General features: G+C 36.0%; 2 protein-coding genes across 3 annotated transcripts; both read right to left on the minus strand.

Moving 5' to 3' along the window:
• Positions 1-14,985: 14,985 nt before the first annotated feature.
• Positions 14,986-16,694, minus strand: LOC148768597 (uncharacterized). Of its 2 annotated transcripts, none has more exons than XM_088821136.1 (5): positions 16,611-16,694; positions 16,393-16,492; positions 15,823-15,873; positions 15,342-15,412; positions 14,986-15,207 (listed from the first exon to the last, which is right to left on the minus strand). In XM_088821136.1, exons 1-5 carry the CDS (start codon positions 16,613-16,615, stop codon positions 15,060-15,062), a joined length of 375 nt encoding a protein of 124 aa, XP_088677262.1. In that variant the 5' UTR covers positions 16,616-16,694; the 3' UTR covers positions 14,986-15,059. The 2 variants fall into 2 exon arrangements, with proteins under 2 accessions (XP_088677262.1, XP_088677261.1); XM_088821135.1 differs by having other exon boundaries at positions 14,991-15,207; positions 15,342-15,418.
• A 599-nt stretch (positions 16,695-17,293) lies between these two features.
• LOC105951571 (agamous-like MADS-box protein AGL104) lies at positions 17,294-18,808 on the minus strand. Its single transcript, XM_012975026.2, has 4 exons — positions 18,304-18,808; positions 17,810-17,863; positions 17,465-17,483; positions 17,294-17,359 (listed from the first exon to the last, which is right to left on the minus strand). Exons 1-4 carry the CDS (start codon positions 18,486-18,488, stop codon positions 17,294-17,296), a joined length of 324 nt encoding a protein of 107 aa, XP_012830480.2. The 5' UTR covers positions 18,489-18,808.
• Positions 18,809-19,154: the final 346 nt, after the last annotated feature.

Here is a 19,154-nt window from a genome sequence, read left to right on the forward strand (position 1 = left end):
CGAATGCGGCAGGAGAAATCGTCAACGAGCAAAACCAACGCCAGCTAATTAATCCACCACCTCGTCAACGAGCCTTGCATGAGTACACCGTTCCGACACTAAATGGGTTTCAATCAAGTATCCAGCAGCCCCCCATTGAAGCCAACAATTTCGAAATTCGAGCGGGACTCCTCACTATGCTCCAAAACAATGGTTTATTCAGCGGATTGGCTCATGAAGATCCACATCTCCACTTGGTCAATTTTCTCGAGACGTGTGATTCGCACAAAATGAACGGAGTATCACCCGAAGCACTGCAACTCCGCCTGTTCAAGCATTCCTTACAAGGCGCAGCCCGAGAATGGTTACAAACTCGCGCACCGCATTCCATCTCGTCTTGGGCCCAACTAGCACAACTTTTCATGAACACATACAACTCCCCAACAAAAACTGAGAGAATCCGGAGAGAAATTCAAAATTTCATACAAGAAGCCGGTGAAGCACTATTCGAGACGTGGGAGCGGTTCAAACAGCTAGTAAGGAGGTGCCCGAATCACGGACTTCAAGAGTGGCGCCAACTGCAAATATTTTACGATGGGCTGCAAGACAACTCAAGGACAGTGCTCGACTCTGCAGCTGGAGGTATGTTCATGAGTTTGACCTATGACGAAGCATACGAACTTTTGGAGCGAATCGCCAGAAATAAATACATGCGGGCATCGGATCGGTCAAACAGCGGAGCCGTTAAAACGGGTGGAATTTTGGAGTTAGACGGGGTCACTGCAATCACGGCCCAGTTAGAAAAACTATCGAAGCAAGTAGCGGCTTTGCAGACTCAGCAAGTCCACACAGTCCAAGTTCCCGACCAACGCATAGAAGAAACGGAGTCTCTGAATTATGTGCATGACACCAACCGTCAACAGTGGAACCCGTACTCCAACACGTACAACCCCGGATGGAAGGATCACCCTAACTTTGGGTGGGGAGGAAATCAGCAAGGACCAAGGCAAACACCACCTCAAGGTCAACCGCCTAATTATTCACGACCAGCGCCCGGCTTCCAAAATCCGCCTCAAGCTCAACCTCAAGGCGGAGATCTCGCAAACATCTTGGCACAGTTCATGACAACCACCCAAGCCTCCATCCGAAACTTGGAAACACAGATGGGTCAACTTGCAACCCAACTAACAGCGAGGCCATCGGGAGCACTGCCATCAAACACGGAAGATCCTCGGAAGAACAACATCGAGCAGTGCAACGCTGTAAGTTTAAGGAACGGGAGACAATTGGAGGAGGCCCCACGAAAGGAGAAGCAAAACACAGTAATTGAGGAGCCGAATGTGATTTGGAAAAAGGAAGCAACTCGTAAAGAACCACCATCACCCACAGTGAACTCGCGAGTCCCTCAAGTCCCATATCCTCAAAAGCTTAAAAAGAAGAAGCTCGATGCCGAACACCAAGGATTCTTGGACAAGCTGAAGGAAATCCACATCAACATTCCGTTTATCGAAGCCATTCAAAAGATGCCAAAGTGGGTGAAATTCCTCAAGGAGCTCGTGACAAAGAGGAATAAATTGCAAGGGAACGAGATCATCCAACTCACGGAGCAATGCAGTGAAATTCTTGTACGGCCTCTTCCACAAAAACTTGGCGATCCAGGTAAGTTCACTATCCCTTGCACTATTGGAGGTAGAAATTTTAGGTCACTCATTGATTTAGGTGCTAGCATTAACCTTATGCCTTATTCCATTTACAAAAATCTTGGGTTAGGTGAGATTGAACCAACGGCTATAACTCTTCAATTAGCCGATAGGTCTTTAGTTTACCCAAAAGGTATTTTAGAGAATGTGCTAGTAAAAGTGAACAAATTTATCTTCCCTGTTGATTTCGTTATACTTGATATAGATGAAGATAGGGAAATACCTCTTATTTTAGGAAGACCGTTTTTAGCCACATCGAAAACTCTAATTGATTGTGCTAGTGGTGATCTTTCAATGACAGTGCATGATCAAACGGTTAAATTTAACGTTTTTAGCGCTAATAAAAATCCATGTGATGACAATGATTGTTATGCTATTGATCTTGTGGATTTTACAAATCATGAAGATTTTGACGTTTTGATCTTAGACCATGGGAAAGGATCTTTGAGTGCAGGAGATGGTGGCGGAAAAGATAGTCGGACGGAGCAAGTTTATTGTGCGAGCTCAATTTCAACTCCGCCGAGAGACAGTCAAAAGAGTTGGGGTGATAACAATGATGAACGTGCAAGGTGGATGTGGCCACCTAAAGAACCAAACGAGCATTATTGGGGAGAGGAATTCAATCGCCAAGTGACTTCGGTCACGTTAGCTTGAACAAAGAAGCAAACAAAGTCCGGCTGAAGACTTTAAACTTAGCGCTTCTTGGGAGGCAACCCAAGCTTTATTGTTTTTCGTAGTTTTCTTTAATTTTTCGTTTCGTTTTATAAATCATAAGCATGCATTCTAATTTATTTATTTGAATTTTAACTTTTCAGGGTCGAAAACATGATCGGGGAATCCAGACGACCGTCCGCAAAAAAAAAAAAAAAAAAAAAAAAAAAAAAAAAAAATTTGCAGCACTGCATTTGAGACGGCCGTCCCAAAATATGCCTATTTTGTGGGACGGCCGTCCCACAACCAGGAAGAAAAAAAAAATTCGGACGGCCGTCCGAAAATCAGCACAAAAACCGGGACGGCCGTCCGACGATTTTTAGGGCGTTTTAACTTTCAAAAATTAGATTCTTTTCCCCATTATTTCCTAAACCTTCCTCTTTCCTTCTATCAAACTCCCACACACAAATCGAGGCTAGAGAATCGAACCAAATTCTCCAAAATCTACTCATTCAAGGCACGCCCACAAGGTGTTCGACAAATTGCTCCAACCAAGTTTGGGGGTCGATTCTCGTCTAATTTTTACCGGCACCCAATCTTGAGCCCGTACCCGAGCTTTCCGATGAGGACGAGCGTGAGAGAGTGAGGGAGGAGCACCCCGATCACACCGACTCCGAATAAATCAGGTGTTTTCTATCCTTAAAACTTTGTGCTAATTTCGTTGAGGGCAACGGAAATTTTAAGTTTGGGGGTGAGAAACATGTTTTTGTGCTTATTTGTTTTAGTTTGCATGCATTAGGTCTTATTCGTTTTTATTGTTTTTCTCGTTTTTTTCGGAATTAAAAAAAAAAAAAAAAAAAAAAAAAAAAATTGCTTGAGTCGAATGCATCGATGATTTATGATGATGGGAGATGGTCAATGTTTGATGATGAAATTGCTTGCTTTATGTGATAAGGAATGAGTATTTGTTTAGCTTTCGATTCAACGGAACGTAGAAGTGAATTATTGCTAGTAATCACACCTTATGCATTGCTTTGGTTGAATGTTTTGCATTTTAAATTTGGAATTTATTTGTGCTCAATCATGCTTTGTTCGGTTTTAAATCCCACCTTAAGACATTTATGATACGAAGTGTTGGGTAGTAAGCGATTTGCGATGTGATTTGGGCCATCTGTGAACCGTTTGAGCCTTTCAAGCCTACCTTTAAATTTGTATCCTTAGAACCTTGATTTGAGCCTCGGTGAGAAAAGGTGTTCTTTCTTTAAGCCAATATGTGGAAGGTAGAAAAGTGGAGATTTTTTAATAATTATCCCTTGGAGTCGGTAGAAATGTTTTATAAGATCTTTCTTCTTCTTCTTCGAAAAAAAAAAAAAAAAAAAAAAAAAAAAAAAAAATAGATATATATGCGCATCTTCATATATATCTATATATCTAAATTCTTCGATTAAAAAAAAAAAAAAAAAAAAAAAAAAAGAAAAAAAAGAAGAAGAAGAATAGATTAGAAGGGAGAAATAAGGACTAGTTGTTGAATTGTGTTGAAAACTCGATCCATTGCCTCAAGGGCAAAAGTGTTGACGTGTGAATTTTGGAGAATCGAGTTTATTAAAGTCCCTAGAGGTGAATTTATTGTTTCAAACGCCTAGCTTTCAAATTTTGGCGTAATCACCTCAATTCAAGAAAATTAGCCACACATTCCCATATTACCTACCTCGGACCAAAGAGCCTAACAATTGAAAGCCACAAAGCCCCAATGATCCCAATAGCTTATTGTTCAATATTAGTTGAGTAAAATAATTTGGTGAGTATTTGGAGTCATATATATGCATGTAAGTATAAATTCTGTCTATCTTTAACTTGCAAATATTGGATACTTGAAGCAATTGTATGATTTGTGATTGTTGGTAATGGTGAGTGACTAAGTACCGTTGAATGTTAAACTTGCGAATACCTAGGAATTATCATCATAATTGCAAGTTCTGAAAACGCTAAGTTGACCCATCGATCTATGTAATGAGATGTATGGTTTTGTTTTGTGCTATTAATTTGATGTTACTTGAGGACAAGCAAAAGTTCAAGTTTGGGGGTGTGTTAAGTGTATATTTATACACTTAATTGTACCTTTTAATTGGAGCTTTTGATGTGTTTTTACGATAATTGGTGCTTAATTTGGTTATTATTTGTATTTAAGGGACAAATTGAAGAATTGGAAAAGTATGGGGTCAAAACTGCAATTTTGGAGAAAATATGGGCCAAAAGTGAAAAAATCAAAATTCTGAAGATTTAAAGCTCGGACCCCCGTCCCAGTTTTAGTGCAAATCGTGGGACCCCCGTCCGAGACTCCGAAATTGCGCAGAAAAGGGATTTTAATTGCACAAGGAAACTGCCTTCTTCCCCAAGTTCTTCACCCTATATAAGACCAAGTCAGGCACACAATTGGGGGTCTTCTTTTCGATCTTTTACCTTTTATTTTTATTTGGAGTTTTTATCTTTTCTACACGCAATCGAGGAGCAAGAGAACGAAGACGAAGACTTGACGAATCTTCATCCTAGTTTCCCTTTTCCTTTTCTTTTCTGATTTTTATGAATTTCCGTATTTTTATTATGCTTTTCGTTACGAACATGAGTAGCTAAGTTTTTATTCTAGGATTTTATTGGAACCCTATGTGGTGATTCGAACCTCTTATTCGACTTTTATGCAAGTTTAATTTTTCGATTATTTCTTCTATCTTGATCTTATTTAGTGCATGAGCGTAGCTAACTTATGTTGCTATTTGTTATTGTTAGAATTGATTGACAGATCGTTTTAATAATTAGAACAGGGATAGAAGAGCCTTCGAGTAGTTTTTCACCGAATGCGTGTGTTGATTGCATGTATTATCGTAGACATACAGATAATACCTTAGGTAGCCGTTTGCGAGACTTGTTATTTAATGCTTTATTTATATTAGGTTTGCATAGGCATATAGTGAATCTTTTATGAATAATAGGTTTATAGCGCAGCGACAGCTGGTTATGAATAATTTCGTGTCTTGGGTTAATAATCGGGAATCGTAACTTGCATAATAGGAGATTAGTTGGGTGAAGAATTATCGCATAGGGGGAAGATAAAATCCTAGATCCGTTTATTATTGATATTTTCTCGTGATTACTTGCTTTCTCAATTAGTTTAATTTATTTAGTTAATTAATTTGACAACCCTGCGTAGGCTGGATAAAAATAACAATTGTGAGAATTTGGTACTTAGGATTAAATAATTTGCGTATTCCCTGTGGGATCGACATCCGACTCTCACGAGTCTACTTTACTACTTGTTTGCGATACGTACACTTGCGTGTTGGTATTTAGCACCCAACAAACACCTTCAGGAACAGAATGTTGAGAGGCTGCTGTTGCCATGCTGGGCTGTGACGTCTCCCCCTGAGTTGATGCTGGGGAAGGTGAGTTGTTGGATGAAGACTCGGAGGAGCTGGAGGACAAGGCTTGAGCCTGTGGTGCATCGAAGGTAGGATCCCCTGCTTCATCATCAGTTTCTTCATCTACCAGATGAAGACCTCTTCGTGGATTTGACCGAACTGGAGTGCGGCTACCTCTGCCTCCTCTTCTTCCACCTCTGCTTCCTCTCCGGGGAGAGTTTTCTCCTCTCCGGCGTTGTGGCACTGCAGTATTCAGATCTGGGAAAGGGTTTGTGCGCTTGGACCGGCGCGTTGGAAACCTTCCGGCGGTGGAAGAGGGACCCACAAAATCGAAGTTGTCTGGGTCAATCGGGTTCAGCTCGTCGCCGGGCTCAATGTAGCTGATAGGAAGAGCATCAAGGTTGACCGGATGAACGATGATGGCTAGATTTGGGTCTGCCACTTCAGGTGCTGCAGCATCGTTGTGGGCATCATCATCGGCGGCTGGAAGAGGATTTCTAGGTGGGGATACCATGATACAGTAGATAAAGGAAAATAGCTTCTTTGTGCTTTTGATTTTTGAGTGTGAGTTTTTGAGAAAAGAAGCACTAAATTTATAAGCCCTAATTTTTGCTGAAGAAAGAAAGAAAAATTGAAGTGGAGAAGGTGAAGAAGTGGTGTCCGTTTTTCTTGGGGAGAGTGTGATTAAGGAGAATAAAATTTCCTTGGCAGTTTAAAGAAGAACCGTGACACATGGCACAATAAGGAGTGGACTTAGTGGAAAAATAAGGGATTAACCCATGTACCCATAACCCATATAAATAGGGATAATTCAATAAAAATAAAAATAAAACCGTAGCACTCATGAAATATTCACAAAAATAGAAAAACACATTTATTAATGATTAATAGTGAGAAAAATTTGCTGACAGGCATAGATACAATTATATATATTTATTATATTTCTTTATATATATATATATATATATATATATATATATATATATATATTTTTTTTTTTTTATTTATTTTTTATAATATATATATATATATATAAACTCTTATTTTCAAGTCAAACAATTCACATGGAACATGATCAAGTGTTCAGTTTGAAGGTTCCTCAGTTACTAAGATATGACTATCAAAATAGAGGAGTTTTACTTATGTGAGTGTAGTTATTGGCTAAATGTTTACATGAAGCATGATCACGTTTCAAGGTGAAAGACTTCCAGTTACTGATTTAGAAAATAATACATCACAGTGAAGTCATTATTTAATGAAGCTAATGCTTCAGTAAATTGTGTTGCAGCTTAAGATATTTGATGAGGTGCTGCAACACGTTTCAGGACATGTTTATTGAGTACACATCCCGAGAGATTTTCTGAGTTTTGAAAACCTTTCATAATCTAATGCCTTTGTAAAGATGTCAGCCAGCTGATCTTCTGTAGGAATGTACTTTAAGCACACAATATTTTTCTCAACTATATCACGAATAAAATGATGTTTAATATCTATGTGTTTAGTTCGTGAGTGTTGAACAGGATTTTTTGAAATGTCAATAGCACTTGAATTATCACAATATATGGTCAGGGTATCACTGGCTAACCCATAATCCCCCAACATTTGTTTCATCCAAATTAGTTGACCACAACACCCTCCAGCAGCTACATATTCTGATTCAGCTGTTGAGAGAGATACACAGTTTTGCTTTCTACTAAACCAAGAAACTAGATTATTCCCCAGAAAGAAACATGCACCTGAGGTGCTTTTTCTGTCACTAATATCCCCAGCCCAATCAGAATCACTAAAGCCTATCAAGTTTGTATTTGTGTCTTTGAAAAACTGAATCCCTAAGTCTACTGTACCTGCAACATACCTAATAATCCTCTTCACAGCTTTAAGATGAGTGACCTTGGGATTAGCTTGATATCTGGCACACACACAAACACTAAACATAATGTCAGGCCTGCTTGCTGTTAGATACAGAAGGCTTCCAATCATGCTTCTGTAGAGAGTGTTGTCGACATCTTCTGCAACATCATTTTTAGACAGTTTTTGGCTGGAACCCATTGGAGTTTTCATGTGCTTGGCTGATTCCAACTCAAACCTTTTGACCAGATTGAGAGCATACTTCTTTTGATTCACAAACATTCCTTCACCTGTCTGTTTGATTTGGAGTCCTAAGAAGTAATTCAGCTCCCCTACCATACTCATTTCAAAAGTGTGAGACATAGAATCTACAAAAGACTGCAAAAGGTTAGTACAAGTAGAGCCAAAAACAATGTCATCAACATATATCTGAACAATAATGATATGATGATTAGTTCTTCTAACAAACAAGGTTCTGTCTGCCTCCCCTCTTTTGAACTGTATTTCAAGTAAGAAGTCAGTGAGTCTTTGATACCAAGCTCTAGGAGCTTGTTTAAGACCATACAGTGCCTTCTTAAGCTTGAAAACATGATTAGGTTTGGCAGAATCTTCAAAACCCTTTGGCTGTTCTACATATGCTTCTTCATTTAAAACTCCATTCAGAAATGCACTTTTGATATCCATCTGATACAGTTTGATTTTAAGAAAGCAGGCTATAGCAAGAAGTAATCTAATAGATTCAATTCTAGCTACTGGAGCAAAAGTCTCATCAAAGTCTATACCCTCAATTTGAGTGTATCCTTGTGCTATTAACCTAGCCTTGTTTCTAACAACTGTACCTTTTTCATCAGTTTTGTTTTTGAAGATCCACTTAGTTCCTATCACATTTACATGGCTTGGTCTGGGAACTAAGTACCAAACATCATTCCTGATGAATTGATTCAACTCTTCATGCATTGCATTGACCCAGAATTCATCCTTCAGAGCTTCTGCAATATTCCTTGGTTCCACTGAAGACACAAAACAAGTGGTTCCAGTTACTGCACATTCAGAAGATAAATTTGCAAATCTTACCATATCTCTGTAGTTTACTCTCTCTTTTCTTCTGGTCCTTATTCCATCAAAGATATCTCCCACTACTTGAGTTGATGGGTGATTTTTCTGAATTCTGCTTGATGGTTCCTTTCTGCAGACATCAAAAGTTGGCTGCAATTCAGTCTCTGTAGGATGTGTTGAGTCAGATGTGGTGACACTTGGCTCAACACCTTCTTCTCTTAAGACTGGACTGTTTGTGTCTGGGCTCTCTGTGGTAGAAATGTCTTATTCTGTTGTTTCTCTTTCAGCAATTAAGTCATCAACTTCATCTTCAGCTGTTTTACTGCGGAGATCAGCAAAGTCATCAAATACCACATTTACAGATTCAATAATGGTTCGAGTTCTTAGATTATATACTCTATAAGCATGACTGTTATTAGAGTATCCCATAAATAAACTCAAATCACTTTTTGAATCAAACTTAGCTAGATGATCTCTATCATTTAGAACATAGCAGACACATCCAAACACATGCATGTATTCTAGATTAGGTTTCTTACCATAAAGAATTTCATATGAAGTCATCATAGATCCTAATCTTAGGTACACACGGTTTGAGATGTGACAGGCTGTGTTGACAGCCTCAGCCCAAAACCTCTTAGACAGATTTTTTGCACTCATCATCACCCTAGCCATTTCCTGGATGGTTCTGTTTTTTCTTTCAGCAATGCCATTTTGCTGAGGAGTTTTTGGAGCAGAAAATTCATGCTTTATACCCTTTTTATTACAAAATGCAACAAATAAAGCATTCTCAAATTCTTTTCCATGATCAGATCTTATCCTACGAACAGAAACTTGAAATTGAGTTCTAACAAACCTGTACAAATTTTTGAATACATCAAAAGTGTCTGATTTTTCTCTTAAAAAGTACACCCAAGTATACCTTGAAAAATCATCAACACACACAAAGACATATTTTTTACCACCTAGGCTTTCTACCTCTATAGGACCCATAAGATCCATATGTACAAGTTCAAAACAAATAGTGGTACCAACGTGTTGCAACACTTTGTGTGGTACTCTGGTTTGTTTTCCCTTCTGGCACATTCCACATATAGGAATGTCCTTGATCTTGAGATCTGGTACTCCTCTTATAGCATTGTACTTGTTGAGCAGCTTCAGATTCTTGAAATTTGTGTGGCCTAGTTTCTGGTGCCACAGCTCTACTTCACTTACTCTTGAGCTCTTGCATGAGATGGTGTCACCTGTTTGATAGCAATTATCCATTGATCTGGAACCGGTAAGTACACAATGATTTTGATTATCAAACACAGAACAACAGTATTTATCAAATTCTACACGTAGATCATCATCACACAATTGACTGATACTGATGAGGTTTGACCCCAATCCTTCAACATGTAAAACATTTGAGAGTTTTGGAAGCCCCTCAATACTGAGTGTTCCACGTCCAACCACTTTGCCTTTAGCTCCTCCTCCATAGGTTACACGTCCTCCATTAAGTGTGTGGTAGTTTGATAGAAATTCCTTTGTTCCAGTCATGTGCCTAGAGCATCCACTATCAAAGTACCATGAACCTGAAATGTTAGCATTTAAAGAGGTGTATACTGCCTTGCACAAAAGTTTACCTTTGGGAGTCCATATTTTACACTCCTTTTTGGTAAATTCTACCTTTTTCTTTGAGGTGTTCCTTGGAGTGATGTGGCTTATTTTGTACAACATTTTGTCACTACTGAGTTTCTCACAAAATGGACGAATGTGTCCTGGTGAGAAACAGTAATGGCAAACATAACCTCTTATTCTGGAGTCTGGAGTAGTGGCTGTGGACTTCCTACATTCCTTTCTGTTTGCACCCTTTTCTTTTACAAAAACAATTTCTTTCTTCTTAACTGGCTTTATTTGTTTTTTGAACCCTAGCCCTTCATGTTTGTAGTGCTTTTCCATTGACACAATCTCATCAAGTTTAGTTGTGCCAGTGTTCATCCTCTTGATTGCTAGGGTTGCCTTTTTGAGTTCATCTTTCACCTTTGCCAGTTCAAGATCCTTCTTGGTGATTCCAACCTCCAAATGTGTGATTGTTTCTTTGAGGGAGGAATTTTCCTTGTTGGCTGCATCTAGAGCTTGAGTCTTCTTCTCCAGGTCAAGAGCAAGTTTTCTACACATTTCTTCCTCATCACTAGTTGCTTCAATGCTGGATTCTGCTGCATTTAAAGAAATAGAGTTTAAACATGTATAATGATCAGTGTTTAACTCAGAAATTTCAGTTACTGAAAGTGTTTCAGAAAGTGTTGCAGCATCCAGGGAAACTCTTTGTGATTCTGTTTCAGAAGCATTTCCAGTGATATATCTGACAGAGAGAGCTTGTTTAGTGGATTGCTGTTCCTCTGTCTGTTCAGGTTGCTCTTCCTCCTCATCACTGACAGCACAAATCAAACTCATTCCTCTTCTTCTTAAGGTATTTGCACACTCATTTGCATAATGTCCAAATCCTGAACAAGCCCTGCATTTAATGTGATCTAAGTTAGGTGGTTCAGAATTTGAACGAACAAATGAAGAATTTTTAGAAGTGTTCTGAGAAGGTGTTTGAGAAAATGTTCTCTGTGAAGTAGATCTGTTCCGGGGCTGAGTTTGTCGATTTTGCGAAGAGCCATCTGGAAATAATTGTCTGGGCTTGATTCCACCTCGCCTGTATGCCCTATTGAATTTCTGAATTTGGAATGCAACATTGTTGAGACATTCCTCTGCATCATCATCAAACTCCGGAGCAACATCTTCTTTCTCCAATTCTGCCTGAAGTGCATTTGAGATAGCCTTTCCTTTCTCCTTTCTTTGATCTTCAAAGTTCATCTCTCTAGACTTTAGACTACCAATTAAGTCGTCCAGCCGTAGTGATGATGTGTCTTTGGCCTCCTCAATAGCAGTAACCGTCATGCTGAATCTTTCTGGGAGAGTTCTCAATACCTTATTCACCAGTGTCTCATTGCTTAAAGGACCACCTAAGGATTGAAATTCATTGGCTAAATCAATCAATTTCTCATTGTACTGAGAAATTGTTTCAGTTTCTTCCATTCTCAGTCTCTCAAATTTGGAAGAGAGTAATCTGAGCTTGGTTCTTCTGACACTATCTGATCCTTCACAATGTAGCTGTAGAACCTCCCATGCATCCTTTGCAGAAGTGCATACTGAGATCAATTTAAACATTGTTAAATCTACTGAATTGAAGATTGCATTCAACGCCTTGGAGTTTTGATTGGCATTTGATAGATCATCTGCTGTCCACCGTAACTCTGGTGTTGGAAATACATCCCCATCTGTATCTGTGATTGTTGGTGCCTTCCATCCAGTGAGAATGGATCTCCAGGCTCTCTCATCAATGGCTTTGATGTATGCCCTCATCTTGACTTTCCAGTAGGTGTAGTTTGTGCCGTCGAGTACAGGAGGTCGCATAGAAGCAGTCATCTGAGTATCCATCACGAATTCGTTTCTGAAAAAATAGGAACAAACACTTAGTATACGTCAAGTGTTGGCTCTGATACCAATTGAAAGAATTTATGGTCCCGAATTCGTTTAATACAGAGGTGTTGTCCAAAGTGTTATGACACTTGAACAAACATACAGCGGAAATATAAAGACAAAACAACAATACTCAGAATTTAAAAATGTTCACAAGTAAAGACTTGTGAACTTGCCCTTTACAGGACGGAAAAATATATTAAAATCAGTATTCCAAGAATACAAACAGAAGAGGTGCGAAAACTTCTTCCTTATGAATGAATCTTTTTCAAGATCATTCTTACAATCAAATCTAGATACTAAAAGAAAAATATTAAAAATTCTAGATTTCAAAGAATGTACTCATAAGGAGTACGTAAAAACAGATCCTAGAAAACACTCTAAAGTTTTCGAGATTAAAACTTCAGCTCTCTTTTTGTTCTCTCGAAATCTGTACTAATCTTGAGTCTTGAGTTTGGTATTTATAGACTTGCCAAGCTTCCACTTCTCAGCCCATGATCTGCAAGAAAACCAACCACAAGAGCACTCAAGATAATGGGTTAGTGGGTTAGTTAGGAAGTTAAGATAAATTCCATAATTAAATCCACTAAGCACTACTTAACCCACTAACTAAGATTTAGTTTAGAGTTTAAGAAAAGTTAAAAACACATTGTGAAATTAATTCACGTGTTTCAGTCTAGATGTATAGACAATTGTCTTTTGATTTTCCTAAGTATTAAATTAGAATTAAAAGAGTTGTTAGCCTATGAGTTATTTTGTAATTTATTAGTAGATTAATGTACTCCTCACTTTAAATATGGAGTGCTAGAGATCATTGTAAGCAAGACAAAAAAACAAAAAGAAAAGTAATTTTTTCATCCACAAGACACTAGTCTTTTACTTTCCCTACTCAAAAATATTATTTTTTCAAGTCTTCACAAAAATTACTAAAATCCAAATTCGGGATTAATCATTTTTATCCTATCCTGGTGCCTAAAAAAATGTTCTAACCTCCCACCCAATACCCCTGGGTCCGCCCCTGAGGATGAGGATTGGCGACGACACATATACTTCAATATGGAGAGATTGTGGTTATCAGGTGGCAACAATCTTAGGATTATTACGAAATGCCATAGATATACTTTCTTCTCGGACAAGATGGGTGATTTAATTGACCCACCTTGTCGAGGAAGTATTGGTCAGTCGATCATGACAGGATTAAGGCCGGTCAAGTAGGAAGATTTTGGGTAAAGATACTATCATCTGGAATTTGTCAAAAACGGGGCATTTTACCGTACGAACTTGCTAAACTGCCATAATGTTGCAACCGGCATGAGAGCAACATAACATGGACAATCGGGCAGGCTCATTCGGTGGCATATCTAAACCATCTAGGAAATTTATCTGGAATTTGAAGATTGCTCCCAAGATTCGAGTTTACATATGGCGCGCTTTTGTTTGGATACTCTGCTAACTAATGTGGAATTATTTCAACACATAATTTGTCAATCTCATTTTTGTTCTATCTGTTATTACAAAGGGAAGACGCTATCAAGCATTGTCGTGGAATGTGCGGTGTGTGGAAATCTCATCCGCTTAATATTGATATTGATGAATCTCCTTCCCTTTGGTGTTGACTTGAATTTCTTTGGAATTCGCTTGGAAATGATGAGTTCTTGTCGTCTTTTAGTTCTTTTAGTTTAACTTGGGTTAAGAGACAAGACAACCGCCTTGCTCGTGCTCTTTCTTATTCTACGAATTTTGTAAGTTGGGAGGTCGCTTGCGTTAACCCCAATTTGGCTTCTATTGCCTAATAAATTTGATTTCTTGTAAAAAGAAAATTGATGTTCTCGCTAAATAAGTATAGAGAATCGTGACTTAACCAAATATATATAATCTCGGCAAAAATTATGTGGCTATTGGAAGGAAAACTTCAGGATGTTTACAAGACGCCCAATCCATATAGCCTTACAAAATAAGGTTGCTGACTTAATTGATCTGAAAATTTCATGTGCTCTTGTGGAATGGAGAATATATATTTGGAATAGACCACTTTTTGATAAATTTCACGAGGGACTATATTCTCAATTTTTTTTTTTATTGTGGGTGGAATTTCTTATGCGATCGATTGATACGAAACGTAAATATTGTGCCCGACAATTTTGGTCATTTTTAGACAACATGGGATAACCAAAACAAATAATTTCTTCTTGCTTTCATTTCATTATTTTCACAATTGTGTTTTCTCCTCTGTTAAACGTGTCGGAAATGGTCTAGCTAATGATATCGCAAAGTCATATGATATCTATTACTCCCTCTGTCCCATATTATATGTCTTTTTAGAAAGTTTTTTTGTCCCAAATTATTTGTCATTTTAGATTTTCAATGAAGCATTAATTGTATTATTTTCGATTTTACCCTTAATCACTCCTAATTAATTAATTGAGAATCAATTAAATGTCGAGGATATTTTAGTAATTGTATTTGTTTTTTTACTATAATCTATGCACATTTATTGATTTTCTTAATATTTGCAAAACAACCCAAAACGACATTTAAATTGGGACAGAGGGAGTATCGTAAAGGTTTCAACCTTCCTTTGAACTTGGCAAGATTTGTTCAATAATTAAATTATAAAACTTCTCAATATTCCTCCCCTCAAAAAAAGAAAAAAACACTTTTGGGGAATGTAGAAGCTAGTTACTAGTTCCAAAACCAAAATATAAATACCCTAAAGCTATTTATTTGTCAAGCCATAAATTTATTGCATTGCTGATTTGCTTCACAAGCACATAGTTCACAACATATAACAACCCCTTCAATACATGTGAGGAATTCAAGTGACAAAATCAGGTCACAAATATTAAAAAAAAAAATGTATGTTATTATTTTCACATATATATATATGTGTATATATATGTTAATAATTATTGAAACTCGAAGTACTGAGCTCGCTACCGCCAAGCTTATTGTTCCATCTCCTTTGTGCTTCAATGAAGCTAAGGCTTAGATGAGGTCCCATCGATACGCTTGTTCCACTTTCATCTTCATTCATCATTGAATTCATCCTGAACCATTACAAAAAAACATTTTTTGCAAGTTTATAATTTATTAGGATCCGATCGAAACAATAAATTATTATATAATTCAAATGAAGAAGTTTAATTATCTAATTAAATTTAGAAATACATTTGATATTTACCCGTTATCGTTCCTATTGATGGACTGATCAGTTACGGAAGTTGTATCCTCCATCTCGACTGCTACTGTTTCCTGCAACTATATACCAATTTAACTGATAATTTTATGAATATATTTACTACGGCTGGTATTGGATGATTAGATCATATTGAAAGTAGCATTTTTTGGAAAATATAATTTTTTTATTTTATTTTGTGAAAGTGAAAAATTAATTCAAAAAATATTTGGAAAACAAAATTAGATATTGAAATTTATCAAGGATTAGAATGAAATAACTTAGTCCAAAATCTGGGCATTTCTCGGGTCATCAATCATCATAGGCAGAATTCAAAATTTAAAATCGGACTAATTGTATTTTAAATATAATTCTGATTTTGATCCAATTTTTCTTTTTTCCTTATTCCTTTTTTTTTAGAAAAGCGAAAAAAACTGGAAATCACTTCAACAAATAATATTTATAGTGATAACATAAATTAAATTACCTCAATATTTTCGGTGGTTTCATGAACAAGCTGGTTTCCTAGCAGTTTGGCCTACAAAGATGTAAGAATTAGTAGAAATGCCTTGCATGCATGAATTCAACGATATAAATAGCACAACACAATGAAGTGAAAAAAAATAATTGTGAACTATATATATCAGGGTTCTCTTTACAATTTACATGTTTGTTTGGTCATCAAATTTTAGTAATAAAACAAATGACAAATAAATGCTTCTTTTTTCTTCTATTACAAGAAATTCATTTCATTGAAATTATTAATTGTGCTCCTTAGTTATAAACAATTCTTAGGTAAATATTATCGTGACATCAATTACAATTATATATCAGCACATATATAAGTAATGTTATGAAATACTAATTTTGCGAACCACTGCCAACCAACCATATAGGTGCACTGGGTAAACCTACACTATCGTATAATATTTTGCAAAATCATACGAGAAACGTAAACCATACTAAATTAACCATATGTAACAATCTCGACCTAGCGCGCACATACATATATATGTATAGTTGTGTATAAATTTACGATAAAGACAGAAAAACGCACCTTTGACAATTGTATACGCTGAATTGCGCTTGTAAGATACTGCTGGAAGACTCCAGCTTCAAGAATTGAACTGATTTTGTCTACATCAGGTTCATAATACCTGTCAAAATAAAATTAAATTAAAGGAAAGAAATAGCGAAAATAAATTTATTTTCTCTGTAGTTTTTTGTTTTTCATAAATTTGTAATAACGAAACAAATAATAAAAAGATAATTAACCTCATTTTCTCCTGCGACTCGCGTTGTTTTCTATTGAGTTTATCCAACTTTTCTTCAAGATCCTGAACTCAATGAATTTTTAACATAAATCAAACGTTCAATGTAAACGGTTTTGCTAATAATATACATTAAAAAATATCCTGGAATTCATAATTACTGTATCGTAAAAATACTCGGTAGAATATTTATATTTGAATTAATATAATTTAATCGAGACTATAGATGAAAAATAAAATCGAGTGTTACCTCTATACTGAAGTAGTTGACCAGCAAACGAGAGAGCACACGGATTTTTTTACATGTGTAACAAACAAAAACGTTATTAATTAGAACTGTAGCAATAAACAATACCACGATATATAATAGCTCGTCAATTCGGAAAGACAAACGCCCACTCGGTTTATTCTGTGCTATATATCGGTTAATATACACTAGATATATTATTATCATTCACTCGCATACAAAAAATACACACGTCCATATATTTTTTTCGTCTATATTTCTTGCAAAATTACAAAATAAATATATCTCGTATAACGTCTACTAATGCTACACATGATGTCTTTACACGTGTGTATTTTATATGATATATTGTATGTAAATTTACGATATTTTGTATATATTATTATTGTGTTTCATTCCATATAATTAATATCTGCAAGATTATAAATGAGGAAAGGGGATTACATGGCTATCTTTTCGAGCATCTGCGCTTCGTACTTCAACTGCTTCAGCCTTCCGGACAAAAACTACACATGCAAATGTAATATATAAGCAAAAATATCTTTTACTTTTTGAATAATTTTTTTTCGAATCCAAATTCATTATTATTGTATGATTGCGTACGAACATACCTCTTCATTATTAATAGGTCTGCATGTCAAGAGAAAAACAATTTTAATTAGTGAAATGGTCAGAAGCAAAATGAAAATAAAATAAAATAATAATAATAATAAAATAAAAATGCTTCATTAAGATTATTTGAATAAAATTGATTTTACTATAAATGTCAGAATGTTTAGATTTTATTCTGAACTTTTTTTGAGTAATTATCATGAATTTGAAATTTGTAGTATAGTTAGTTATTTAAAATAAGAAAATCATCAAAAATTCTCGTAAATTCAAATCCTTCAATCCAAATACGATGGAAGCGAAAACGGAATGAGATCATAAACAATTGAAATTAATTAAGCACATACCCTCCTCTCAACTCATCAGGCCTGTCAACAAACCTAAGAAAGATATCCTCAACCCTGCTGAACAAAACATAAAATAAATAAGAAAACTCATTAATTCATAACTCAATTTCATATATTAAATCTTGAAAATAATTTAAAATTTAAAATTTTATCTCCCATTATATTAGTTTTAGGAAATGAAAAAAAAATTTAAAAATAAATAAATATGCCTCCTAGTTTAGGTTTTCGATCGGCTCATAAGCACTTATTTCCTCGACGGTACGATTTTATTTTTTTCATTGATCTTGAATACACACACAAAGTTTACCCAAGATCCAAAATATCATACTACTGAAAAATAAATAATAAATCTATAATTTATATTAAAAAGCAACATATATATATATATATATATATATATATATATATATATATATATATATATATATATATATATATATATATATATATATATATGTGTGTGTGTGTGTGTGTGTGTGTGTGTGTTTATGAACCTTCCGGTACTAGCAAAGCTGGTGAGTCGGCCGGTGGGCGAGAACATGATGAGGGCAACATCGGTATCGCATAAAACGGAGAGCTCGTTGGCCTTTTTGACGATGCCATCTTTGCGCTTAGCATACGTTACTTGACGGGAGGTCGGGTTCTCGATCCGCCTCATCGCAAGCTTTTTCCGACCCATGAGAGAAGGCTGAATTATATTAATCAATATGTGAAGAAGAAAATGATAAGAGAAGACTAAAGAATTTGGAATAAGTGGGGATATAGATATTATGACCTTTTTACCTTGTAAATAAAAGAGTCAACTAGTAATTTAATGTTGAACCAAGCCACAATATAAATGACTTTTGTCAAGTGTGGATAATCAATTATGGGGAATCTGGTTCTGCAATTGGTATGAGATTTTGATTTGCACAAGTGTTGGTGACTTTGTGAGTATGAATTCAATTACACAATCTCCAAACAAAAATACTAGATGCTCTCTTAACTTTACGCCGCGCAAACACGACAACACGGAAAAGACAAAATCCCGAGACGGATATGGAAAACGATTCATTACGAAAATTTATGACACGTGAGCGTGGAGATCAAATGTGTAAATATAAACAATTTAGGAGTATATTTGTAAATTATATAAATACATGTGTTTTATTTATGTATAAAATGGATTACAATCGCTAATATTCAAAATATTTTCGACGTGTGAAAGGTAAAAATATTTGCTTTACAAATCGATCGGTTATTTTTCGCTTGGAGTTTTTTTTAGCATAACCAAGTGTAAGATGTTGATTATAATTAGTAGCTACTAGTTCCGAGTTTTTTTCGTTTATATTTCATTATGTGTTGT

Source organism: Erythranthe guttata, chromosome 8 (assembly GCF_056151865.1).
Source record: "Erythranthe guttata isolate IM_541 chromosome 8, IM_541, whole genome shotgun sequence".
In the NCBI taxonomy this organism is placed as follows: domain Eukaryota; kingdom Viridiplantae; phylum Streptophyta; class Magnoliopsida; order Lamiales; family Phrymaceae; genus Erythranthe; species Erythranthe guttata.